Below are 27,449 nucleotides of genomic sequence, written 5' to 3' on the forward strand. Positions count from 1 at the left end.
GAACTACAGACATGACTTTATGAGCCTTACAATATAACTTGCTCTCTTTGCTCTTTCCTTTACAGATCTTCAGCAGTTGCATCTAAATTGCTTACAAGGGGTAGAAAGGATAAGCAACAGAACTATTCTATCAGGAATATGACATCTCACATTTACTGTGTCTCCAGGGTCTGGGTTGCTGAGAACATACGTTGTTAATGATCAGCTCCATCCTAGCTTTAAAATCCAAACTTTAAAGATTTAAATCCATGCAAAAACACTTGTAGAAACAACGTTCCGAGCAGATGGATATTTTTAAACGTGTGTTAAGCAGCTGCAGTGTGTAGGGCAGGGAAGAATAAATTGACTGATACAGCACACTTTCTCTTGCATTTCAAGCAGAGGGATGTGCTCTTGTCTCTTGCTGATAAAGCTACAGGCAAAAATAGTCCCTCCACTTCACAGCATTGCAGCTCATTATTACATATTTATATATCACCTATACTACAGTTCTTGGTGACTGTGGGCCATTTTGAAGGTGCATTCCCAGCTTAAACAGCAGTCCTGCCTCAGCTTAAAATCAGTGCATGGAAACATTATATTTGAGACTGCAAGTTCCAGAATATCCTAGTCAGCATGACTAATACCTAGGTTGGCTGTGGGATTCTGGGAACTGTAGTCCAAATCCCCCCCCCCAAGCTCTGTTGAGAACTACAATTAGCTTAAAATTACAGCCCTATTTAAATGGAGTCTATGATTCTGGCTAGTGAATTAACATTAAGCCGCCTAGAGTGGTCCAGATAGGCGGGATATTAATTAATTAATTAATTAATTAATTAATTAATTAATTAATAATAATAATAATACTAATACTAATACTAATACTAATACTAATACTAATACTAATACTAATAATACTACTACTACTACTACTACTACTACTAATAATAATAAACCACAGTTCCTACTTAATTCAGACAAGACAAAGGCCTGTCGTTTTAAATTAACTAGGATTGGTATGTCAATGAAGGCTCAGTGAGATGTGAGGGATGAATAAGGGCCTGACACTCTATCCCTAGTTTGTTAAACTATAATTTTGCAAACTAGGAGTAAGCTATTACCATTTCTGTTTGTACCTACAGTGTATAAAAATGGCTTGACCATTTAAAGTTACAACAGACATGGAAATAAAGATGTAAAGTTGTAGTGCAGAAAATAATTAAAGAATTCCCTCTTTAATCCTGAGCTGGAAGACCAGCTTTCAGGGTATAACTGCTTTGCCATAAGAAACCAGAAAAGTTACTTGTTTGGCAGTTTCCGAAGAAGTAGCCATGTTAGTCTGTCTCCTCATGTTGTGAAAAAAAAACATAGGGGAAAAACAGGAAAGGAAGAAAAAGAAAAAAAGCATTTCCACACTTTACTAGCACAGTTATGGATCTCAGAGGGGTGATAATAGAAAAAAGACATTACAAAGGGAGGCTCAAGAGGGAGACAGTAGACATCATAGGCATCCTTCGGTCTCATGGTAACATGCTCTGAATCGAGGAGTGTCCTCTCCAGAACACGAAGCCCGGGTAAGGTAATGTGGAGGATAGGCTGTTACCCAAGCAGCAGATCCCCCCTCTCCACATTGCTGAAATGATCCAATGGAAAGGCAAGAGCCAATACAACTGGTTCCAGCAATGTCGCAGGAGTTGGCAGAACGACACATGCTGCCTTCGGGACTCCAGCTCCGGATTTTGCCTCGAGGTTAACTCCTGAAGCCTTTTCCATGAGTGGATATAGCCACAAGGCAGCGGAGGTTTGAAATCGGAGTTTTCCTTCTCCTAGATGGGCTGCCTTCCATGGCTGACAAGCCCCACCTACCCGGCCTGCTCTTTACTAGTGCAAAAGTATGATCTGATCCTTAAAACTTTCCAGACTCCCAGGCTTATGCAAATCTAATTGGCTTTCCTATTTACCATATTAAGGCCAGATACAAAATTTAAGAATTTCGCGCACTGTTAGGCATGCAGTCCTGGGACACGCTCTTTTAAAGCAGGAAGTCCCACCCCTACGCCCCACCCCCATGCCATGTCGTCAGGAGACAAAAAGAAAGCCCGGGGGAAAAAAAACTCAGCAAGGCATCCATGCAAACAGACCTGGCCTTCGCCCTCAGCCCAACTTCCTAGGGAAAAGGGTCCTGGGTCCTGGGACACACTCTTTTAAAGCAGGAAGTCCCATCCCTAGGCCCCACCCCCAGGCCATGTGGTCAGGAGACAAAAAGAAAGTCCAGGAAAAACTCAGCAAGGCATCCATGCAAACAGACCTGGCCTTAGCCCTCAGCCCAGCTTCCTAGGGAAAAGGGTCCTGGGTCCTGGGACACGCTCTTTTAAAGCAGGAAGTCCCACCCCTAGGCCCCACCCCCAGGCCATGTGGTCAGGAGACAAAAAGAAAGCCCAGGGAAAAACAAACTCAGCAAGGCATCCATGCAAACGGACCTGGCCTTCGCCCTCAGCCCAGCACCCTAGGGAAAAAAGAGACAGTAGAAAATGGCTACATAAAAACGCCCCAGTGCCTTTCTAAGGGCTTTGATGGAGAATAAGGCTTTTTAGCCTCTACTTCTGCTTCACTGACTGCGCAAAAGGCTTTGACTGTGGACCACAACAAACTATGGCCAGTTCTTAAAGAAATGGGAATGCCTGACCACCTTATCTATCTCCTGAGAAAACTATATGTGGACAGGAAGCAACCGTTAGAACTGGATATGGAACAATTGATTGGTTCAAAATTGGAAAAAGAGTACGCCAAGACTGTATATTGTTCCCCTGTTTATTTAACTTATACGCAGAATACATCTTGTGAAAGGCAGGACTGGATGAATCCCAAACCGGAATTAAGACTGCTAGAAGAAATATCAAAAACCTCAGATATGCAGATGATTCCACTCTGATGGCAGAAAGTGAGGAGGAATTAAAGAACCTCTTAATGAGGGTGAAAGAGGACAGCGCAAAAAATGGTCTGAAGATCAAAAAAACTAAGATCATGGCCACTGGTCCCCTCATCTGCTGGCAAATAGAAGGGGAAGATATGGAGACAGTGACAGATTTTACTTTCTTTGTCTACTGTTTGTACTCTGATCTGATCAAGAGCATATACAGGTCATCTATTTGCACTCCGTATCGGCGGAAGCAAACTTTGATATATGAAAACTCACACTAAAATAGAACTATCCATCTTTGAATGGCTACAATGTTTTATTTTTCTCTGCTTTTGCCAACATTTTTGTACAGTGACTTTGAGAATCCCACCCCACTCGACACCATGGCCAGTCATCAAAAGGAATAACCTTTCCCAGTGCTCTCCAATACCAGTCCCTTAATGAATTGCAATGGTAAGTTCCCCTAAATGTTCTTAATGCCGATGATGGAAACAGCTGGGCTAAGCATCAAGCAACACCCCAATACTTCAGGCCATGCAGAATAACAAGTTACCAGCTGCTACCCTTCACCTTTATGTTACCTTATATGGAAGTTTTGGATGTTCACATTTTTGTATGGGGCTGTCTTCCGCTGACACCACAACAAAAGCCCTTCTTTAGCAGAGGTCTCTAAGGAACAAAAGGTACATGGATTAGCCAACCTCTGGAGCATTTTACCCACTACTCTTGAAAGCTGCCTATTCATTTTAAAATGTTTCAAGCCACTGAAAGCGGATTTGGGCTACTCCCCCCCCCCATTTACAACAAGCAGGGAGTGCAACTTGAAACTTCTATGGTAGTCACTTTTAGTTTATTACCAGGTAGTGTACTTATTTGCTAAAACAAAAATGGAAACATTTAGGGTTACCTTGACTGCAAAGGAAATATAAAAAATGATTTAAATCAAACAAAACACAAAAAACAAAGAAACAGACTTGTAGCGAAGAAGAAATGAGAACCAGTGTAGTTGGTGGCTGGACTATGAGACTCTAGAGACCTGAATTCAAATCCCTATTTGGCCTTGGGAAGGCACTAGGAATTGGAAGTGGTAAACCACTCCTTGAACATCTCACAGACACTGAAAAACCTGTTAGCATTCTTGAAAGTCAGAAGCAACCTGATATCACACAGCAATCATAAAAAGGAGGACAGTCATCTGAACCTTCTCCCTACACCAGACATGACAAACAATCAAGCATATATTTAATAATGCCTCTAAATTACAGCAGAGTGGGAAGCATAGAAACAAATACAAAGGGTTTTGTATCCTAAGACAGTGACTATACCAGCCAGAATCCTATTGATATTCACATGAGATATGTATAACTTGCAGCAGATAATTGTGCCTAATTGCCAAAATACGTCTTAGTCATATACCCTGCCATGTGACCAGCTGCATAACTGAGATGAGTCCCAGAGCATCATAAATTAGCTGCAATGAGTTACGCAACCCATATACGTACTGTACAAACACTAATAGGATTCTATCCGGTAACTCTCCACAGTGTTCTTAGTAACATCTTAAGCACATGTTCCACCCTAGGAGAAGACAAGACAGTCCTCCAGATTAAAGCCATGGCCAATAAGAGTTGTTCCAAACTCCAAACCTACAGCACAGCTGGTGGCTGGTTTCCTTGGACTTGTAGCCCAACACATCAGAGGAGTTGGGGATGGCTGGTTTAGACCGTCTTCACATCAATACTTGCAGCTCCAACAGCCAAAGCCAACAGGCTTTATCAGAACCTGTCCCCCTAGAAGCCGCAGGTTCTAAAAAGCCATTGTAGCAGTCTCTCTCTCTCACACCCCTGTCTCTCTCTCTCTCTTTTTTTTTTCCAAAACTGACAGACACACAAAAACATGCAGACAGTGCAAAAACAGACTTGCTACTCTGGAAGCCTCTAGGGCTGCTGATTCTCCTTTGAAGTTGTGTGCAACTTCTAGTGTTTTTCTTCCAAAAATGGAAGTAAATTTCTAGCTATTTCCATTTTTAAAAAAATGCCAAAGGATCACTGACAGCTGCTCCCCAGAGGATAACATTGGCAGCCCCCAGAACTTGCCTCTCCCCATCAAGCAAGTAGAAATGGTGGGTGATGCTCCCCAGTTCATACACAGTGATCATCAGCTTTGATGAACTGATAAGCAACTGCAAGTAGGTTGCACATATTTATATTTAGAAAATCTGCAACATGCAACATATTTATTTATTATTTATTTATTTATTCCACAAGTATTTTTGTGAAGGATGAAGATTACTTTGTGTTTACCTTCTACTGAGATGTCTTGAATAGCAAAACGGAGAATGATGGTCCAGATCATTCCAAGGGTCATTTTTGCATTCCCATCAACAATTTCTGTAAGAGAGAGAAAAATATAAACTGTTCAGTTGAACAACTTAATAACTGCACCAGTACCCATTTAAAGAAAATGTACTGCTAACCTAGCATAGAAACTGAGCAGTTTTGTACTTGTGCATTAACGATCCTCTCATAAAACTTTGAAAGACAGAGCCCCACATAAATCTGTTTGGGGTTTTATCCTGGCTAGGACATTCTTGAACATACAAGTTCAAAAAAGTAAATTTTCCATGCTTTGAGAAATGAAGACCAAGATTTACTGATAGATCTCTGGGTAATATGTAGTAGATCTTGAGGTAATGTCTCTTAAATATTTAACAACAGTAGCAATCAAATGACTCCTTTCCACTTTTATACTGTGGGAATGACAAAAACTTGGGGATACCTAGGATTTTTGTGTGGAACAAATGCAAATTTTATTCAATCCTTCTCGGACCTTGAAAGTGCTTTACTGGACTTTGTAATACCAGAGGCAGATTTTTGCTTCATCAGTCTAAAGAACATGAGTGATTTGAGAATGAAGGGGCCACTAGCATTTCCCCAAATTTCACACTGTAATGGCTTCCCAAATTAATACATTTCCTCTGCCCTTTGTAATCACCCAAATACAAGTATCAGGAAAGTGGGACTTTAAAATGCAGCCATGATAAACCTGTTGAGATATACAATGATCTAAAGACAATCTAATAAAGATGTCAATGTATTTCCTCCCCATGAGATTAAGCAAAGTTCAGCAATACATAAACAGCTTGGGAACTGGTGCCTATGATACCAACGAGAACGTAATTACACTATACAGTTATAGCAATTTGATGCTGCTTTAACTGCTAAAGCTCTCCCCTATGGAATACGCAGGATTTTTTTGAAGTACTTTGTAAGAGAGACCTAATGAAGTACTTTGATTGCTCTGCTAGAGAGCCCTTAGATCAGTGGTTCCCAACCTTGGGTCCCCGGATGTTCTTGGACTACAGCTCCGAGAAATCCTGGCCAGCACAACTGGTGGTGAAGGCTTCTGGGAGTTTTAATCCAATAACATCTGGGGACTCCAGGTTGGGAACTACGTATTCACCAAGATTCTAGCAGAAGACCTCATGGAAGTGCAAATCTGAGAAGACTGTAGGATGGAGTCATAACAGCTCAAGTGGTATAGAACTTCTATAATTATGTATAACATAGATACGGCGTAGACCCTGATTGATTTTATTTTAATAAAATAAGACACAAACTCCCCACCAGTTTTCTAGTTTCTTACTAGTAATCTCAGGCTGCTTTCCACAAAACTATTAGCAAGCTGAAAATCTTATTAAAATCTATATTAATTCAAGAAGGGAAAGCTATTTAAAGAATGAGAACAAGTGAAGCTTTGCAGTCAGTAGCAGGAAAATGGAAGAAGATTTTGCACTGGCTGAATGTGTTTTCATCTCATTGCTTTTATTACAACCATCTTCTATCAGGAGGATATGCAAATAAAGGATATCTGTCTCCATTTCTTTATAGGCCATTTGTTTAGAAAGAGTGTAAGATATTAAATATTTGAGAATAAAACCTGGTCAGTAGAAAGAATGTGATTCTGACACGCCATCTCCTCTCCCACAGTCACATTCCCATCATCTCATCCTAAAGATATGTAATTAAAATTATAGTTCTATATAATTTTAATCATAATCCTAGAACTGCAGCACTGGATGGGACCCTATGGATCATTGAGTCCACCCCTGTCAAGGAGGCACAAGTGGAGAATCAAACTCCCAACTTTTGGTTCTGCAACCAGATACATAAACTATTGAGCTATCCAGCAGTTCTTCTGCCTAGCAAGACTGGTCATCTTGCCTTTTAAAATCTCTCTCCTGCTAACTCAAAACGATTTTCTAGCAAAGCCCTACCTGCTTTGTACGGCTTATCCTGTCTGAATCTCTGGAACCGCATTCTGCCTGCCTCATTGACTTTTATTTTCTAGTTTATGGGAGTGACAGCTTTCAAAAATCTTAATTTAAGTCCTTTAAAATTTATAGACTGGAAAACTTTCTAATCCTTTCCATAGGGCAGTCTTTGTACCACAGAGCTGTCAGTCAACCCCAGCTGCCCACAAAAAAGCTGTGATATAATCTTGATACAAAATAAAATGCCTACAGTAGGTTGGGACAAGAATTGACACATTCAGCCTACATTTATTCATATATTAACAGAAGCAGTTCAGGAGTAATTCTGTTTTATACTTATCCTTTTGAATGGGAGGAAATAAACCATATCCATGAGACATGTCAACCCGGTTACAGCCCATAACGTTTTTACATCTCATGCTGGTATTAAGAAATAATGTGCAACCAGAGCCTGGAAAATTGCAGCTAAAAAGTAATTAGCTACAATTATAGTTCAAAGGTTAAAAAAAGGTAGTTAATATTATAGGCATTTTTTAAAGCAGCATTTTACTTTCCCAGGTGGCAGCCATGTTAATGTGCCATCCTAACTCAATGATACATGCCTGGCCTGCCTGCTAGACTCAAAGCCGAGAAGAGAAGGCTTCAGCTGGTGGAGGGAGAGGGATTTGCTAGTAGGGGGAAATAGGGGATTTGTGTGTGCATTTTATTTTGCCATTTTTTTGTGTATGTGTGGATGTATATGATTTCACTGGCTGATTTTTTTAAAAAAAATCTTAGTTAATACACTACAATTTTTTTTGCTTCTGGGGGGGGTTATGTGGGTTGGGAGGTGGACTTTGTGACTGTGTCAGTGTGCCACTGGGCTGCGTGGACATGTCTCTCTTGCTGTTCTTGGTTCTGGGCATTTGTTCCTTGTTTTGGTGAGTGAGTGTCTCTGTGCGCCAGAGAGCAAATGCCTAGCTAGCTAGCTGCTTCTTTGCCTTTTTAATATCATGCTGCTGAGGCCCAGAGGTTCTCTACTGTGCTGGGGGTGTGGCACGGAACTCATACTATTGTTTTTCCTTTCTTTCTTTCTTTTTAGTGCCTTGGTTCTTTTAGAATTAGATGGTGAGAGACTGAGGGGTTTTTTTGTATAAGTTTTATGTGATTTTTCATTCTCATGTACTATTGCCTGCTTTTGGAGTACAGTGGTGCCTCGCATCACAACGTTAATTCGTTCCAGCGAAATCGCTGTAGAACGAAAACGTCGTGATGTGATTTTAAAAAGCCCATAGAAACACATTGAAACCAGATTAATGCGTCCCTAGGGACTTCAGACTCACCATCCAGCGAAGATCCTCCATAGTGCGGCCATTTTCGCTGCCTGTGTAGCGAGGAATCCGTGCGAAAACACAGCGGGTAGCCATTTTGTTTACCCGGCGGCCATTTTGAAACCGCTGATCAGCTGTTAAAAAGTCATTGCTTTGCGATGGTCGGTTCCCGAAGCAGGGAATCGATCATCACAAAGCGAAATTCCCCCATAGGGAACATCGTTTTGCGATTGCTTTTGCGATCGCAAAAAGTTGGTCATGATGCAATTTCATCGTCAAACGGAGCGCCCGTCTTGCGGGGCACCACTCTAGACTGATTCTCTGTTGCCTTGTCTCTTTGGTTTTTTAAGAGTAGTTTTTAAAGATTCTTTGGGGCTTTTGGGGTGCCAGAAAACACGAACGGGAAACATATAATGAAGGATCCAAAATTATTTTCCTTTTCATGTAAGACAGAAGGACCAGTACACAAAAAATACAAAAATGAAAGAGACAACTGCCAAACAACCCAAAATGAAATACATTTGTGTGTACGTACACCCCTACCCATACTCCAGCACACAACTGAAGTCAGGGAGAACAATTATCCAGAAAATGAGCAAACATAGAATTTATACCTCTGCCTAAGACATATAAGGGTAAATCTTAGCCAGTCTGGGATTTTATAATTTTGGCCTTCCTGTGTCACAAGATACGAGAACGGAACATTCACAAGCCATATACCGCATGAAATATTCAGTAGTAATTTATTTGACTCATCTCTCTGAACTTTGAAAGAATCTACATGAAGGAATTCAGATTGGTAAATGGGTTCAATACCTAGCATGAGCTATCCAAGTGTCCCTAGTAAAACTCAACACCAGTGCTTACTAAGAGTGTATTCATTGCATGTATACACAAGACAGAATTCCAGTGGGGGGAAATCACTACTATAGGGTGACTTGACTTGCAATCAGGAAAAAGGCTCCGTACCTATAATCATATCAGTAGTCTTGCCACCCACTTCTTTGCTTCTGTTGGAATTTGTTGCTGCTTACCTTCTGCTCCAATGGATACCAGCTTCACTCCTTTGCTAGCGATGAAATCTAGGGCTTTGTTCACATTTGAAATTTTGTGCACTCTCATTTTGCCTCTTTCTGGTTTAGCCAAACGTTCACCTAGTAAGAACAAAAATGTGCCACTGTATGAATAGGCTTCATTCAATTTCAGTAAATAAATTATACAAGACAGCAGAGGCTAGGAAGCCATCATCACCACAACCATCACCACCATCATAATTATTTCACTGTAAAACTGCAACTGCAATCTAAAGATATTTGTTCATATTTAAAACTACATATGAGAGCCAGTGTGGTGTAGTAAACAGAGTGATGAGCTAGGACTTAGAGACCTGGGTTCAAATCTCTGCTCAGCCATGGGGGATAGTAGTGACAAAACTATTCTTTAAACATCTCATATACCCTGAAAACACAATTAACATTACCAACAGTAAGATGCAAATTGAGGGCACTTTACAACAACATTAGATGCAGTCTCAAGATTGAATTGTTTCAAAAAACAATTGAGAGAATGGCATATTTGACTGCAGTATTTCCCAGTATGAAAACCCCCTGCACACAGTCAGCTAGCACCTCAAGGAAAAGGCAAAGCTACTGTAACTTTTTCATGCTGACATTTTAACCTTCAATAGCCAGGGAGCTTTGAGTGGGGGAGCATGTTTAAGTATACAGCTCACACTTCTGTTTTGAAATGTTGCAGTTCCATGAAGGCTCTGTTGTATGTTTTTTCCCCCTCACATACGGATTAACCCTAACTGCTAGAGAAATGCAGTGTTTTCTGCTTTCTCATAAAATAAAGGTTCACACCTCTTGTCCTCAACATTTAGATCTCACTGCTTGAAATAATGCACTTGATTGTCTTCCCATTAATGGCATAGAAAGCACACCTCTAGGGACACTGCTGCTAATGCACATACTGTACACCAAGGTATTGAGGGCCTGCTTCCCACCAGTTTTTTAAAACTAAATTTACATGTACACATATTTTTCCATTCTCCACTTTAAATACAAGAGACCATGTCTCAGGACAAGTGGTCTTAAGTAAAAATACCGTAGAATGGCAAAAATACTTAAAAGGGTGGGGCTGTCTAATGTAATGGACCTGCTTCTGTTTCAGTGCCACTGTTATCTTTGATTTTCTTCTATTCCTTTTCCTTTCGTTTCAAAATACTGCATGCCCAGCTTTTGTAGTTTTGTGTTTACTTTGAATTGCTGCCAACAGCAACTAAAACTGAAGTTAAGAGAGACAGAACAACAGTCCCATTTACTTCTGACAAGCCCCTATTGACTCTCCTTCTGTGCTCATGGTAGTTTTCACCACACGATGCCGCAACAAAGTGGGTGCTTGTCCTCCACTTTCAAAAGGCATCCCAGACACATGCCAAGAGTAACATATGTGATCTCATATTGCTAAAGAGCAAAGAGAAGGTTTCCAGGCTGCTTTTTAATTCTAAAAAAAGGGAAAGCCATTGTAGCATTGAAAGGCTCAAGAATACCCTGGCCCTGTTTACATGAGTGCCAAAAATGCAGCAGGCAACTTTTCTAAGATATGCTCACTGTGTTCAACAAGATATAAACTCTCAAGGAGCAGTATAGTTTAAGCACGCGCACACGCCAAAAATACAACACCAAGGAGTTTACATTGGGTGGGTACATGCCATGTCCCTCTAAACTGGAACATCCAGACCCTGCTTCATTCATTCGCCCTTGTTCTATCATGGTCTCTGCAGTGCTTCCTCTTGGCTTTCAGCTCCTACTGTATGTATGCATGAGTGAGCACTTCACCAACAAGATAAACAAGACAAAAATAAAGTATGCGAGTGACTCAACTCAGCTAGTTTCTGGAAAGCATCAAAGGAAGCCATGAGACAGGGTTGTTCAGCAGCTTACTTCAAAATTCATTTGGAACCCTACATTATTTGAATCAGCATGGAGAAGAGAGATACCCACTGTTTTTCCCAAAGCCTTTTGTTTTTGAAAGTCAAACAAGCCACAGACACATAAGCACACATGGAAAGCTCCAAAGAAAATACAGAAAAATATTGGGGGCAGGGGGCAACTAAAGAGCTCCTCTCTTTTTCATCCCCTCCCTTGGTTTGGCTAACACAGTTGACAAACCTCACACCCAGAGCTTGGAAATAACAGGAGGATTCTTGTAACGTCATTGTTTTGAAAGTGAAAATAAAACACCAAAATGTTAAAACTATTCTCTAGATCAGGGGTCAGGGAACTTTTTTACCTTTTACCCCCCCCCCCAAAAATTTATATACACCGACATTACCCCCTTGATTTGAAAGGAAGGAAATCATACATTATTTGAATTAAAAATATTATTGAATCTATACAGGCTGTGTACCGAACCAGCAGGATGCACCAAATTTGATAAAGATGTGGACTATTTTTGCTGGAACACATTGCACTCCAGCCATGGTGTGATATAGGGAGTAGTAAGGTGTCCAACGTGCCTAGCAAGTTGCATTACATTTTTGCTAGCTCGCAGAGGATTTAATCATCATCAGTGGCTGCCAGAGTGGTGCTAGCAATGACATGCTTGCTAGAGACAGCCAACGCAGAATGGGGGGGGGCTTTCCCTACCACTTTAATCATTCTATGTGTGGTGTGCAAAAAGGAACAAACCAGGCTAAAGGTCATGTCATGCACCCTGGTGCCACAGCCCAATATCAAAGGACCAGTGTGCTTTTTTTTAATCATCATCAATGGAAAACTCAGCAGTGGCCAGAGGATTGGAAAAGATCAGTCTACATCCCAATCCCAAAGAAGGGAAGTGCCAAAGAATGCTCTAACTACCATATAATTGCACTCATTTCACATGCTAGCAAGGTTATGCTCAAAATCCTACAAGTTGGGCTTCAGCAGTAGGTGGACTGAGAACTCCCAGAAGTACAGTACAAGCTAGATTTCGAAGGGGCAGAGGAACTAGAAACCAAATTGCTAACATGCGCTGGATTATGGAGAAAGCCAGAAAGTTCCAGAAAAACATCTACTTCTGCTTCATTGACTACGCAAAAGCATGGCAGAAAGTGAGGAGGAATTAAATAACTTCTTAATGAGGGTGAAAGAGGAGAGTGCAAAAAATGTTCTGAAGCTCAACATCAAAAAAACTAAGATCATGGCCACTGATCCCATCACCTCCTGGGAAACAGAAGGGGAAGATATGGAGGCAGTGACAGATTTTACTTTCTTGGGCTCCATGATCACTGCAGATGGTGACAGCAGCCACGAAATTCAAAGATGCCTGCTTCTTGGAAGGAAAGCAATGATAAACCTAGACAGCACCTTAAAAAGCTAATGTCTTAGTTCCATGCTGTGCTCACACTTTGCCAAGGGGTGTAGTACAGACAGCAGCTGTGTGAACACTGCATTTGTGCATAGTAACAGCACTGCATAACAATAGACTCTAACTTCTTGTATCTTTGAGGCTATTCTTCCTTCTAGATTTCAAACTATATTTTATGACCATGAAGCACAAAAGAAGGGTACTCTTGCTTCTTTTTAATTGTCCTTAGAAAACTTTAATACAGTGGTACCTCGACTTAAGAACTTAATCCATATTGGGACTGCTTTCTTAAGTCGAAACGTTCTTAAGTCGAAGCACTATTTCCCATGGGAATGCATTAAAAACCGATCAATGCATTCCGAGGGAAGAAAAAAGGAAAAAAGGCAGGGGAAAGGGGCTGTAAATTTGAATTTCAAGCCCTTTCCCCCTGCCTTTTTGCCTTCAGAGGTCTCAAAGGGCTTCCTCCAATGTCAGGGGGAAAGCCCTTGGAGACCTCTGAAGGCGCTGATCGCTCCGTTTGCAAAAATTGGCATCAACTTGCGAACGGAGCCTTGACCTCAGAAGGCAAAAAGGCAGGGGAAAAGGTCAGGAAATTTGAATTTCCAGCACTTTTCCCCTGCCTTTTTTCATTCGTAGGTCAAGGCTCCGTTCGCAAGTCTATGCCAATTTTTGCGAACTGAACCGTTCGTAAGTTGAAATGCTCGTAGGTTGGGACGTCCGTAAGTCAAGGTCCCACTGTACTGGTTTCTGTACTTGGGAAACCCACTAAGTTTAAGAATTTCCTAGACCATTTCACCATTGCATGATGACTCTCTTACCTGATATGACTTCCAGGAGTAACATAAGCTTAAGGCCATCCCTGAAATCTTCTTCTATGTTCTCAATCTGTGTGCCTGCCTTGCGGAGGTGAGAATTGCACCACGCTGTAAATGTCTGGAAAGAGATGAAGGGATAGAAGGCCATGAAACAATTCATCCTCTAAGATAACTCAACAGAGGTACTGAAAAGAAATCTGTAACATTTCAGAAGCATGGATGCTGTGATTTACTGATTTTGTGTTAGGGTATAATTAGATTCATCAGTTCTTCACATAATAGTTCCACAGGGCAGAAAACCTGTGCAGACAAAAAAGGCTATTGCTTGTACATGAATAAATAAAGTTCTTGCAAAAAAAAAAAAGACAATCTGCTGTTCAGCCTGAAGGTACTCTATAGATCCAAAAGCAACTACACCCTCATAGAAGGGTTCTTGCACTTACTTGTCTCATACAAAATTACTGCCTTCTCATCAAAGAGAAGTCTCCTATTGCTATGCCACAAATTACAGTGATGGCCACCAAGTTACAAGAACTGGATCAGCTCAAGGAGAATAAGGCTATCGATAGTCATTGGAACTATATACTGTCACCAGTGTCTGAGAAAGTATGCTTCCGGATGCCAGTTGCTAGGGAACACAAGCAGGAGGTCTTATATTGCTCTCCTGCCACACAATTACAGGAAACTGGTCGGCCAGGATGGCAACACAATGCTGAACCAGGCAGCTTCTTCTTATATATATATATACATTACATATTATTAAACAGCTGAATGGAATGGAGGTAGCCACTCTTGCTATCACACTGGGAGGGAGAAAGCTTTTCTTCCTATTACCCTGAGTCACAAGAGACAACTATTGTTGACCTTCTTTCTCATGGTCTGCTGTCCTAAAACAATCCTTCTTCCTTCAAGGCCAGGTCTATGGATTAAGATTATAAATATACTTTGGCAAGTTATCTTAGTTCAAGGATCCAGATTTTTATTCATAACAGTTTTTGACTGAGTGCTCATGAGCCAACCACCAGTCTGTTTTAAATAAGCAGCTTTAATTTTAGTATTTTGCAACCACCATGTTTAATTTTCCACATGCTAAAGTGCAAGGCAGCTCTTTACAAGCAATGGGTGCCAACTTTCTGGCTCTTGACCACTGGCCATGCTGGCTAGAGCTTCTGGGAATTGAAGTCCAACAATTTTGTGAACCCAAGCCTGGAATCCACTGCCCTGATGCTGCTTCATATCTGTGGAAGAAATAAAACCTAGAGTAATCATGTGCTCCATGCAATTTGTCTCTTCTTAAGAGCAGTAAAAGCCATTGAATATTGTTTGATCAAGCACAACAGCTGTTTCAATGGAAGAGTCAATGTTTTCCACGTAAGAGGAGAGGGGAGAGACATTATACAACATCTCTGCTAGAAACAGGACAGTTGTGTTATAGTGGAGAAATATCTGAAGTTAATCACCAAGGAAAAATTCTACAAAGACAATGGCTTGGAAATCAGTGAGAGATAAAATTATGGCTCCACAAAATACAGGCTCAGATTTCTCTAGCCTGGACAGGTTTGAAAGAAGAAGAAAGTACAATGAAATGAAAGTGAAGTATTAAAATTGGAAGCTCATTAACTGGTTCTTAATTAGCAGAATGCTGAATGGACTAAAATTAAAGATTTGTGCCTGTAGTTACCATTCAAAAGCACTCTGGTAGCTGAAATAAGGCCAAGTAACGGAAACATGAAAACAAGCAAACACACTTGACACACCTATTGATAGTAAGGATTCTTTTATAGCTATAGCCACTTCAAGCTCTGCACTTCTAAGACTGTTGTTAAAATGAAATCACGGTGTGAGAACAACTAGAAAAACAGGGGTTTTTAATTTAATTTTTGTAAATAAAATGCACAAACATAAAAGTAGTAGTTGTGGGTTTTTCGGGCTGTTTGGCTGTGTTCTGAAGGTTGTTCTTTCTAACATTTCGCCAGTGTCTGTGGCCAGCATCTTCAGAGGAGAGGAGTCAGAACTCTGTGCTCTGGTGCAGTTTGTTTGGATAGCTGAGTATTTATAGCTGCGGGATCAGCTTTTGTCCTTTTCAGGAGATGGGTGATTGTCGTGATCAGCATGTTTTTTGTTGTGGGTCTGTTGTGATAAGAGGGAGAGATTATATGACACTGTGATTGATGGGTATCATTACCTGGTCTTTTGAGTGCAGCGATCACAGGTCTTTGCGGCTGGGTAGAGTTCATTGACCTTTTGCAGGCTGTATTTTTCAGTGCTGGGAGCCAGGCTTTGTCGAGTTTTAAACTTTCTTCTTTTTTGTTGAAGCTCTGCTGGTGCTTGTGGATTTCAATGGCTTCCCTGTGCAGTCTAACATAATGACTGCTGGTGTTGTCCAGTACTTCAATATTTTGAAATAGAATTTCATGTCCAGCTTGTTTTAGGGCATGTTCACCTACTGCTAATTTTTCCGGTTGTTTTAGTCTGCAGTGTCTCTCATGTTATTTGATTCTGGTGTGGATGCTGCATTTTGTGGTTCCAATATATACCAGGCCACAACTGCAAGGTATCCGATATACTCCTGCAGTGGTGAGGGGGTCCCTTTTGTCCTTTGCTGACCGTAACATTTGTTGTATTTTTGTGGCGCGTCTGAATATTGTTTACAGGTTGTGTTTTTCAAAAAATTTCCTGATGCAGTCCGTGACAGTATTCAAGCGCAACACAAAAATACAACAAATGTTACGGTCAGCAAAGGACAAAAGGGACCCCCTCACCACTGCAGGAGTATACCAGATACCTTGCCGTTAAGTCCAGGTATATATTAACTGGTATATATTAACATGGTTTTAGAAACCTTTTTAGTAGGTATTCTGTCAAAACAAGGATTACACAACTGAGGAAGCAGGATGGTCTAATGATGTTTCTGCAGCCAAATGCGTTAAGACTTTTATTTCTATAATAAAGTAGTTGATTGACATTGTTCAACCATTCCGCTGACCATGGTCAATAACATTAAATCTATTGCAGCTAATCAGGAAGACGCACATTCTGCTTGATTTAAATACTTGCTTTATGTTTTCATTTGTATCATGTTGCCATTTGTTAGAAAGGGCAGCAGTCATTGCCCTTTTCAAGTCTGTGTGCACCAGACTGTCCTATATCTGCAAGTTATATCTACACTTAGTGGAAGATGCTGCCCTCATCTTCTCTCCTGGGATATGACTATTTATTTCCCAGTACTCACTGAGGCCATTTGGGAGTCATGTCAGCCAAAGAGAATTTGATTCTCTATGTGAATCAGCTTAATTAAGAAGCTTGGAAAAGTTATTTTATTGTCCAACGGCCATGCTGTCCTGGATTCTGTGAGTTGTCATGCAAACTTTTCCCAGTTCTGTATAATGCTGTTTAATGTCACTCATGCACATTTCATCCATAATTGTGCTCCTGAATAGCTGCAGTATAGATTATGAAACAAAGTCTTAAACATTATTGGTGCAGAAAGTGGAAACAACATGCTTGAAAATCAAAGCAGAGGTTAAGTGTAAATCGAGTTCATTCCACCAATATATACAGCTCTGACTCTGATTGTGGGTTTCTTCTAACTGAAATATCACTTAGAAGGTACCGTATTCCTTATTCTCACAATCCTGATATGATGTCTTTCAAATCATCATGTTCTTCCTCACAAGCTGTATAAATCATAGCTACTTGCTGAACCAACAAAATGTAAGAAATCAAGAAATACTGCCAAGCTTTCTGCAGAGGGAATGGTAGATATATGTTTTGGTGAGGAAGGGACCTTTGGAAACAGAAAGTCTGTAGAAAAAAGCCAGACTCAGATTCCTTTGAAAACCATGACAAGAACAAAAAGTGGTGACAAGGGGAACACCAAAATCTATCTTTTCTGAGATTCTTGGGAGCAAATGAGTAGCTCACCAGAAATAATTAACAACAATCCTTGGGCTCAAGCATGATGCAAACTGGAGACCTGAGCCAGTTACCCTCTCCTACACTAACCAGAATTTGAAAGCATTACCCTTTGGGCCATTGTGGCTAAGGGGTTTTGGGAAATGTCATCTAAATAATATATTTTCCAAGCTCTGCAAAGAACACTGATTTGTTTGCGGATTTCTGAATCAATTTTCCCCTTAACTCTTTGATGAACTGTCTAAATAGAGTTGTATAGTACCTTAGCAATATCAGTAGATTAACCAGTCAGTAGATTGATCAAAAGTACTTGTAGAAGCACTTTTCACTGATGTAAAACCATAACTGGATGCAATCCTTGAAAAAAACAAAACACAGAAGAATGCTTGTATTTTCTCTCTCTTTCTGGGATATTTGAGAACATCGTAGAATTTCATTCTGTTGATCTTGCATAGAGACGTGAGCACAGAGAGAGTCAAGTATGAGCAATCCTCTCTATATGTTTGCCACTATTATATGACACAGAACGGAAAAGCCATAGAGAAATTGGTAGGACTAAAGGCAAGCACAATTCTCTCTTGTTCACCTAATGATTTTTTTAGTATGGTATTCCACATGTTTTTCCTTCAGTCAATATCACTTTTGAGTATTTATTGTATTTTCCCGTTTATAAGATGACCCAATGTAAGACAACCCCCCTTTTCTAACCCCAAATTAGAAAAAGCAGGGAACAAAGTGACTGCCACTTTTCCTTGCCTTTTGAGAAGGCACAGAGCCTAGCAAAAAGGAAGGGAGCAAGGCCTCCCCTTCCTTCTTGCTAAGCCCTGTGCCTTTGCAAAAGGCAGTGGTAAAGATCTGCCTTCCATGTATAAAACGACCCTCAATTTTTTTCTCAAATTATTTAAGAAAAAAGTGTCATTTTATACACGAAAACATACGGTAGTTTGAAATGAAGCACAAGCTATTCAACTAGTTTGGATGAATCTTACTCCTGTAGCAAGAGTTTGCCCTCTTTGTGGCAACAAAATAGTTGTCATGGGTCCCTAATACCACATTCATTCATTGCATGCTGCCATAGAACATTGCCTCTCTGAAGCAAGTGCTTATCTCTGCTGGGCTTCAGAGCAAGGGAAATATTCTGTAGCTGCACAATGGGTCCCCAGCTACGTCTCAATCCATCGACTCTTACAAGTTCAGCCAGAACCCAAACCACCAAGGAAGTATCTCCTTCAAGCTTCACAACTCACAATCAGAACCATGAAAGGAGACCATTCTTAGTATGCTTCTGACTCGGCAAGTGTTTTAATCCTGCCAACCGGGAACCAAGTCTTCACTCTTACAAAGCAAATTCTGTTTTGAAATGTATTACCAGAAAAACAGCCGAGCAATAAAATGTAGAGCATTCCATGTGCGAGAAGAAAGGCACTGTGTCACAAGTGCCCAGTATACAAACAGGCTAGAGGTCTATGTGGACAGCCCTCTAGCCTGAACATTAGAAATAAACAGATCTAACAAATACAGCAAACACAGCTGAGATGGAAAGCCAGGATCTGTGGATTGGGGGCAGCAGCAAAGGGATCCACCCATCCTTAGTCTCGGCCCATTCAACAAGATAATGAATCAGTATGAGTGTGGCACTGTATATAGGATAGCAATTATCAGGCACTCAGTCCTCTAGACAAGTGGTCCCCAACCTTGGGCCTCCAGATGTTCTTGGACTTCAACTCCCAGAAATCCTGGCCAGCAGTGGTGATGGTGAGGGATTCTGGGAGTTGTAGTCTAAGAACATCTGGAGGCCCAAGGTTGGGGACCATAGTCTAGCCTAAGCTTAGAACTGTGCCCAGAGTATCTGCTGCTTTATCAATATTCCTCCACTTGCTACTCTTTCAGATCTTGATCTCACCGTCTTGTTCTCAATCCCTATCTTTTTCCCCAGAGTTACTGAGTTTATTCCAACAAACAAAAACATCTGGTTGCGGAGATTATAAATGTAGACTTTAGTCTATTTCTTTGAATGAAATTTTGATACTGTTATAAACCATTCCTGCTTCAATCCAACATAACTGGCTGCCAGCCAACCTGGGTAAATTGAACCACACATTACAGAGAGGGCAGGAGGAACTTAGTACTGTATGTGGTAGCAGCTTTAGGAAGCAATCCATTTTTCATCTTACACAGTGTTATGACTTTTCCCCCCTTAGAATTAACCTCCCCACTGAAGCTCCTCATTGAATTTGGAAGGAGAAGTACAGGAAACCCAAGTGATTTACAAAACTGCACAGAAACTGCAGTGATTATTTTTTTACTATGGAGTGTATTAATAAGTGTCACTACTGTACAATATAACCATTGCAAGCACACTGAAGCACACATAGCAGAAAATAAACAATGAAGTTATAATTCAGTTGAGTTTTTAATTAACTTCTACAATCTAAATTTTGGTCTTGCAGCAAACATGTAAGTGCCAAGCATTTAAAAAAGCCAAACAGGAGGGATTGCACCCAACAGGAGTGAGAAAGTAAGCTTTGCTTGAGACCTCTCTTCTACTGACTGTATTTGTATAGTAGATTAAGTATGGAGCTGTGAACCACAACTCCTGGCCCCAAATCTTATATGCCAACAATAAATAATATCTGATTCTCAGTTCTCCCAACTGCAATAAGGAAAATCATAACCAGCATCCCCCTGTATCAGTTCTTTACTGAAGTAGTTTTCCTAACAGTTCTATAGGTATACAGATTTGTGTTTCTGGACTTCATCTCCCAGAATTCCTCAGGCAGGATACCTACCTGAGGAATTCTGGGAGCTGTAATCCCAAAAATGTGCAAATCTTTAGTTCAAAGCATTTCACACAGTTTAAGTCAGGCTTTGCCAATGTGAGAGCTACCAGAAATGCTGGACACCAGTTCTACAGTCTCAAGCCAAAATGCCGAGCTGGCTGAGAGTGATGGGAGCAGCAGCTCAACACACACTTTGGAGGGTACAAAATGAGGGAAGGCAGGGTTCATATTAATATTAATATTTAAGAAGGAAGTACTTTGTTTTGAGTTTGACCCATGCTTAAACTTAAAGATTATACACAAGAGATGCGCAAAGAATGATCACAAGCCCGTTTCAACTGGAACAAAGTTAGTGCAATCACTAGAAAAAAAACAAAGTGCACACACTTCTGTAATAGAAGTGTACAGTCAAAAGTGGGCTGCATTTTTACAGAAAATTTAAAAGCAACCTCTTCCCCTTCGCTTCCCTTTTATTTTTAAAAACTGAAAACAGATATTTCACTACTCTTGACAAAAATATCCTACACACAACAGCCACACTATATTTTATTGATGTATTGTATCGAAGAAGTATGTTTTCTAGGGGGGGGGGGCAATCTGATTCCATAAGCTACAACCTTTCTCTGCTCCATAAAAATGAAAGATGACTATTTCCTCCATTCACTTCCATGTAATAAAGGAGAAGTATACACAATTGCCAAAACCTGAGGTGTGGGGGGGAGGGGTTGGAAATGGTGGATCTCCTCAGAAAAGTTTCTGACTTTCTTCAGACATTTGGAATTTTCCTTGGCAGGCGCCTGTGCTTTCTGTTGGGGTGAGCCAGATCTCATCCTGTGACGGTTTTATTGGTTGCATAAGTGTTCTCCCTTTAAAGAGAGAGGTACAGTCCTCCCAACATTCATTGGTATGTATCACAGCTTATCTAACATTTACACCTGCAGATTTTCTTAGTTATGAGCCAAACTCAGGAATACTCCATTTTTGGCTGATCTCAGCAAGCGACTATGTATTTACTCAGGAGCTCTGGAGACCAAGTGATCTCCCTCCAGACAAGCTCCTTTTGCCGACTGACATATTACTTGTAATTTCAGTGTTTTTGTTTTGGCAGCTTTGAATGTTGCACGCAACTGCTGCTAGTCAGGGTGCTCCTTGTATACTAAAGTCTGAAGTGGGGACATACCCATCATCCTCATGCTGTTGATGCAGAATCTTCACATGCATCCTGAGCTCCATAACCTCCTCAATCACATAACCTTCTATCAGAGCCTAAATTATGAAAAAAAATCATTAGATAGGAATCCTCAGATATCTGATAATCTGATATTCCCACGCTACGTCTTCTTTTGTGCGACGTTCCTTTCTTTTCTTCTTACAAGAATGAAATGGGTTACAGCCCCTATATGGTCCTATTTGGTTGAAATGGCTGTCATTAATTTTCTATGTCCTGTTGAAAGATCCTTCAGGGACTTAGGTTGGGTGTGAGGAATCTAGATAACATATTAAGAGCAAAGCAAGGCTTTATTACAATTATTTCTGTATAAACAATTATGTAAAACAAGTCCGACCAGAATGTTTAATGACTGTTTGAGAAGGCCAGAGCAGATACTGAGGGTGTAATGAACCTGCATGTGATTTGCATGTTGTAAGCTGTACAATGTAAGTAAACAAACACAGAAACATGTGTCAGAGATCAAAGTGGAGAATTTGCATCTTGTAGTCCTTCAAAACATTTTTTTTCAATAGCACTTTGCTCATAGAATGAAGAAGTTCAGATTTTTCAGCAAAAGATATTTTCATATAGTATTTTACGAATTGCTGACTGGATAGCTCAGTGGTTTACGTAAGAGGTTGGAGTTCAATTCCCCATTGTGTCTCCTATGAGTAGAGCCACTCTGTGTGGCCTTGGCCAAGGTGCACAGAAGAAGGTAATGATAAACCACTTCTACCTGGAAAACCATGAAAAGAACTGAGTTGATGGCTCATGATTATTATTATTATAATTTCCAAATAGTTTTCTAAAATAATTTGTACTGCATCCATTTGAATGGATTTGAATTCGTCTCCATTACTCTTTTTTTTTTTTTGGATTTCGCAGCTTAAGCCTTGCTCTCGGAAGCCTTCTGTTGCTTCCAAACAGTCCTCCCCTTCAAATCTTATAGGAATAACCCTTTGGCTAGGTTACCAACACTCTGCTACTGTTTCTAGCTATGATTAATTTAACATATGGCACAGCAGGGAAAGTTTACAGAAACCAAAAAGGAGAGACATTCAGCTGCCATGGCTAAAATTACTCCCTCAAATTTTACAAGGATTGAGAAAATTGCACTTTGGAGTAGTCAAAAAGTTTTTTTTTTAAAGTAGGTGTTGGATTTCACAGTTCTGCTTCCAAACAGGACAAGACAGGTAACATTAATAAACAACCAAAAGTTGTGATCAACATTCTCAAAAGTAAAGGCAGTTTAGCACAAGTCAGAGAAAAGCAGAACAGCATATGCTGTTGTATGTACCAATTCTCTCACATGTGACCTGACCACCATGTCAGGTCATCAAGTCTGACACCTAGACAGCTTCCCAAGAGTCCTACAGAACTTTATGGATTTCTAGGGAAGAGTCAGAAGCCTGTGTTCATTACAGCTGGAATTTACCTCAAAAGGGTTAAGTCCAGTATGAACCAGAGGAATATTTTGCACCTTGTCCAATTTACTCCCTCCTTTTGAATATCCTTTAACTTCTTCACCCTGTGCAAGAAAATCTCTACTTTTCTTCTTCTTGAATAGGTACATGCAAACAGATGTAAATGTCAGATATTGTCTACTGAATATCCAAAATTTGTAACTACAAAACTTAATACACTGTTTGAAGTATGTAATTATGAAATGAACTGAACAGAATATATAAGTACTCTAACAAAACTTATTATGATGGTTCAGAGTGGAATAGGAAGACTTCAGCTAGTGTTAAAATACTTCATAATAATAAAAAAGCATTACAAAAGTATACGGTTAGAAAAAATAACTCTCAGTTAAGTCACATACAATATATGTATCTTAATAATGTAATTAATAGAGCATAAGCAATTACAGAATCACATCAGTATATGGGGAAGGGGAAGTTGTAGCACCCCTCCCCTTTAACGGTGCCCTCCTATCATCCTCTGGTCCTTGCCCTGGCTATCTTTTCTGGAAATTATTTATGCCCTTATCTCCCTGATAAAGTGAACATTTACCCCAATCAAGTGAACATTCTCTTCTGCTGGGCCAAGTTACAGGGGCTTGATGGACCATAAAAAAAATTATATAATGATACTTTTACATTTCTTATAAAACACAATTCCTGTAAATCAGAATCCTGCAAGCTGCCACCATGACAATATCCATTATTATTTTGACTAACAATTGATTACTTACTAGGCCACAGGGCTGCACTGGGTGTAAATCACTAAAGCAGTAAAATAGAGGTAGAGCACATCACTAGATCTGCAAATGCAACGTGCTGTTCATGTTAACACATTGCAATGTTTTATATAATACAAACCTATTTTTTCAATACCCTTTCAATTCTTTCCTTTGTTTGGGCTTTTTATTATTTGTAAACATGTTCAACTGCTGGCATCAGAGAGGGCCTTTAGTAAGGCAATGTTATTGTACAGTGACCTTGCTTCCAGACTCTTAGCTACAGAGTTGGCTGATTTGTTTGGATTTTAGTAAACTGCTGTTCAATCCTCATTTTTAAAGTACAGTGTACATTTTCAGGGCTGCTTTTTCTCCACACACACCCTTAATTATTTTAGCACTGTATACATTCATAATTTTACATCTTGACAACCAGGTAATAATGCCAGGAAACAGCTTTTTTGTACTATGCTAAAAGCAATTTATAAACAACTGCCTGCTGTAATATACAGTACTAAATTCCACAATGTGAAGGTACAATTCCCTGATACACATACCTCTCAAATGAAGCACCAGCATAATGTGGCTGCTGGATAAAATATGAAACAGCTCTGAGTCTTGGACAGTGTCAATGGTTGTATACTGTGCTGACTGACTGATACAGATTTGGTTGGTTCAACTTACACCCAATTCAAATCAATGGGATGTTAGAAATGATTTAGCTGAACCACCAGTGGCTTCAACAGGAATTACATTAATCAAACTCAGTCTGGATATAACACTATTGGATTAATTCAAAATTAATTTGTATATAAGGTTCCTTACAACAGCGAAAAGAACACAGGCAATGGAAGCACTGTCATCTTCTGGATTTAAAGGTAAAATTCTAGTTATTCTGAGGATTCTAGTTTGACTTGCAGTGATGCCACCTCGACTCTTACTCTTAATCCTCCTCAAAAGGTCACCCTTTCCATGGCACCTATGGGCCTCTTCCTTTCATTCACAACAAATATTCCCACAAGTTGAGGAGAGTAGCAAAAATATAGCAGGTCTGACAGGACTTGGTGTTCACCAACATTTGGCAAACTACAGTACACATTCTCCATCTCTGCTAAAGTTGGGGAGAAGGAAAGAAAAGAAAAACCGCAGCAGCCCTCTGAGAAGGCAGAGTTACAGCAAGCTGCATCTAGGACAGTGTGTTACCATTCTAGTTAAGAGACCAGTAACTCTTCTACAGTAGTTTACTTAACCGTAGCCAAAGCAGGAGGATAGAGTTAGAACTCCTGTCCTCTGAAGATGCCAGCTACAAAGACTGGAGAAACGTTAGGAAGAAAAACCTCCAGAACACAGCCAAACACCCCAAAAAACCTACAACCGCCATCAGATCTGGCCATGAAAGCCTTCAAAAACACATTATCTTTTATTGACACACAGATTACTAATTAAAATCAGATTCTGATTTTCTTTTCTTCATCTCTGCTCTGCACTGTATTTCAAAATTGAGGACTTTTTTCAGATTTAGGTTTGAAACACAGATTTTAAGGGGGGAAACGTCCCCTGATATTTTGGACTAAACCTCCCAGAAGCCTTCACCATTAACTCTACTGGTCAGGATTTCTGGGAGGTGTAGTCTGAGAACATCTGTGGGCCCAAGGTTGTGAACCACTGGACTAGAATGTAGCTTACTTTCAGGAATTTTGCTTGAGGAGGTTGAAAGTGGTAGCAATTTCATTTTTCAGACTTCCACCGATTCTTCTTCTTAAGTATTTTCTAGTTATTTAATTGACAACCATTTATTGTGACGGGGGAGTAGTTCTTGAAGTTCTTGATAGCCCTTTTTAGTTGAAAAGGGCAGGCTGGCAGTTTTTCAGGAGTGAAATGGAAAAAAATGACATACGTGACATCTATCATAAATCAGAGACCAGTACAACCACAAAGGAAAGGTTGTCAAACTATGCCATAGCAGGTGCACTGAGGTTATGAAAATAACTGTTCTAGCCTTCTCAAGCGTAACATGTAATTTACAAGAACATACAGTTAGCAATGAGTACCGTTTGTAGCTGTACTCAGGCTGCCTTGTACCAAGTAATCAGATAGCCCACAATTCTGTCTCTTAACAGTGGCCAGCCATATGCAAAGAGACGCTCATGGACAAGATATCATGTATGAACCACAGCAATAACTGCCCTTAACACCCAGCAAAGGAAGGTTTCCTCAAGCACTTGGTGTGCCTTGATATAGCTACCTGATAACCCTATTTTCCATGTATTTTATCTAGTCTTTCAAAAACCAATAGCCATTACTACATGTTGGGAATTTATGAATTCTGCAAGTTAATCATGCATTCTGTGAGGTACTTTATTGCAATAACACTTAAAAGAAGAGGACTGCAGTTGGGAAACAAATACCAAATAAGCTTTTTAGTCTTCACGGTGCCACAAGACTCCTTGTACTTCTTATGATCTGAATATAACTGCATCCAAGTTCCTTTCAATGGCTCAGCCCTATTGAGGCCATGGAGGAGGGAGAGAATATACAAAAGTAATAATGACATGACATCAAGTCAGTTCTGACTTCAGGTGACCTTAGGGCTTTTTAGGTACACAGTACTCAAAAGTGGTTTACCTTTTACTTCTTCATAAACATAATAAACCAAGAAATAAATCTGAACAAGAAGGTCAACAAAAGAGTTGAAATGTAATGACCAAAGTCTATAAGATTAACCCTAGAGACAAAAAGTTCGTTTAATTTGCTCTGTGCTAGGACTTTGAAAGAATATACGTAGCTCAGCTCTCTTGAATGCCTTACTCCTCCAGAATTAATAATTTCTAATAGGATGGTTAGCTCCTATAGTCTGTTCTGTCAGAAACAATAAAGAGTCTTGTGGCACCTTAAAGACCAACATGTATATTATGAAATATAAATGTGCTAGTCTTTCAGGTGCCACAGGACTCTATTGTTCTGTTCCAGGGATGTGACTTCCTAAGACATTCTGAACTCATGTGACCATTCACAATGGTCTATGCTGACTAGGGTTGATGGGAACAGCAATCTAACGTCTCAGGGGCATATGTCCCCCACTTGCTGTTCTGGCAGAAGCAGAGCTCTTCAAAGGCAATGGAAACACTAGCCAACCTATTCTTAGCCACATTAAATGTCCACAGACACAACTGTGTGTTAAAAACACATGCTGTTTCTGCTGAAAATCTTTCAAAGTGAATAGTCAGCATCAACTTCGTCTTTGTGAATCAGCTGAATTTACCTCCCCCACATTTGCCATGTGCTAAAGTACATTCAGTGAGCATGTTATTCAAGCTTCAGTGTTTCTCTCTGATAGCTGCAGAAATTTCCTGTAACATTTCTCATCACTGGCTGGGCTACTAGATGTGGTGCTTAACACACACACACACCCCAAATTCATCAAAGCAGAACATCCACTGATGTTGCAAGTCCTGTTAGTAACCACTGGCATCTGCAGGATACTGTTTATCCTATGAATGGCTGTTAATGATTCAACTCCCTCCACCACAACATATGCATACTATTCTGTGTCTGTGAAAAGTCTTGCTTAATTATTCAAAGGCATTTTGAGATTCTGTGCTTCTGTGCCATATCAACACAACAATGTCAACCGCAGAAGGGGAGGGGGGAATGTTCAACCTTTTGTTTTGCATAAATAATTCTCTCTATCTTTTTTTGGGGGGGGGGGTTC

The 27,449-nt window shown here is 40.2% G+C and overlaps 1 protein-coding gene across 7 annotated transcripts in view; it reads right to left on the reverse strand.

Moving 5' to 3' along the window:
* The window catches only part of ACTN1 (actinin alpha 1), a 97,012-nt gene that overhangs the window by 34,565 nt on the left and 34,998 nt on the right, over nt 1-27,449 (reverse strand). For all 7 annotated transcript variants that reach the window (XM_020788468.3, XM_020788466.3, XM_078390534.1 and 4 more), the window contains exons 2-5: nt 13,654-13,768; nt 9,517-9,636; nt 5,203-5,289; nt 3,481-3,568 (exon numbers count right to left, since the gene is read on the reverse strand). In XM_020788468.3, coding sequence (XP_020644127.2) covers nt 3,481-3,568; nt 5,203-5,289; nt 9,517-9,636; nt 13,654-13,768 — 410 coding nt within the window. The remainder of the gene's footprint in view (nt 1-3,480; nt 3,569-5,202; nt 5,290-9,516; nt 9,637-13,653; nt 13,769-27,449) is intronic.

The sequence above is a fragment of the Pogona vitticeps genome, chromosome 1 (assembly GCF_051106095.1).
Source record: "Pogona vitticeps strain Pit_001003342236 chromosome 1, PviZW2.1, whole genome shotgun sequence".
Lineage (NCBI taxonomy): Eukaryota > Metazoa > Chordata > Lepidosauria > Squamata > Agamidae > Pogona > Pogona vitticeps.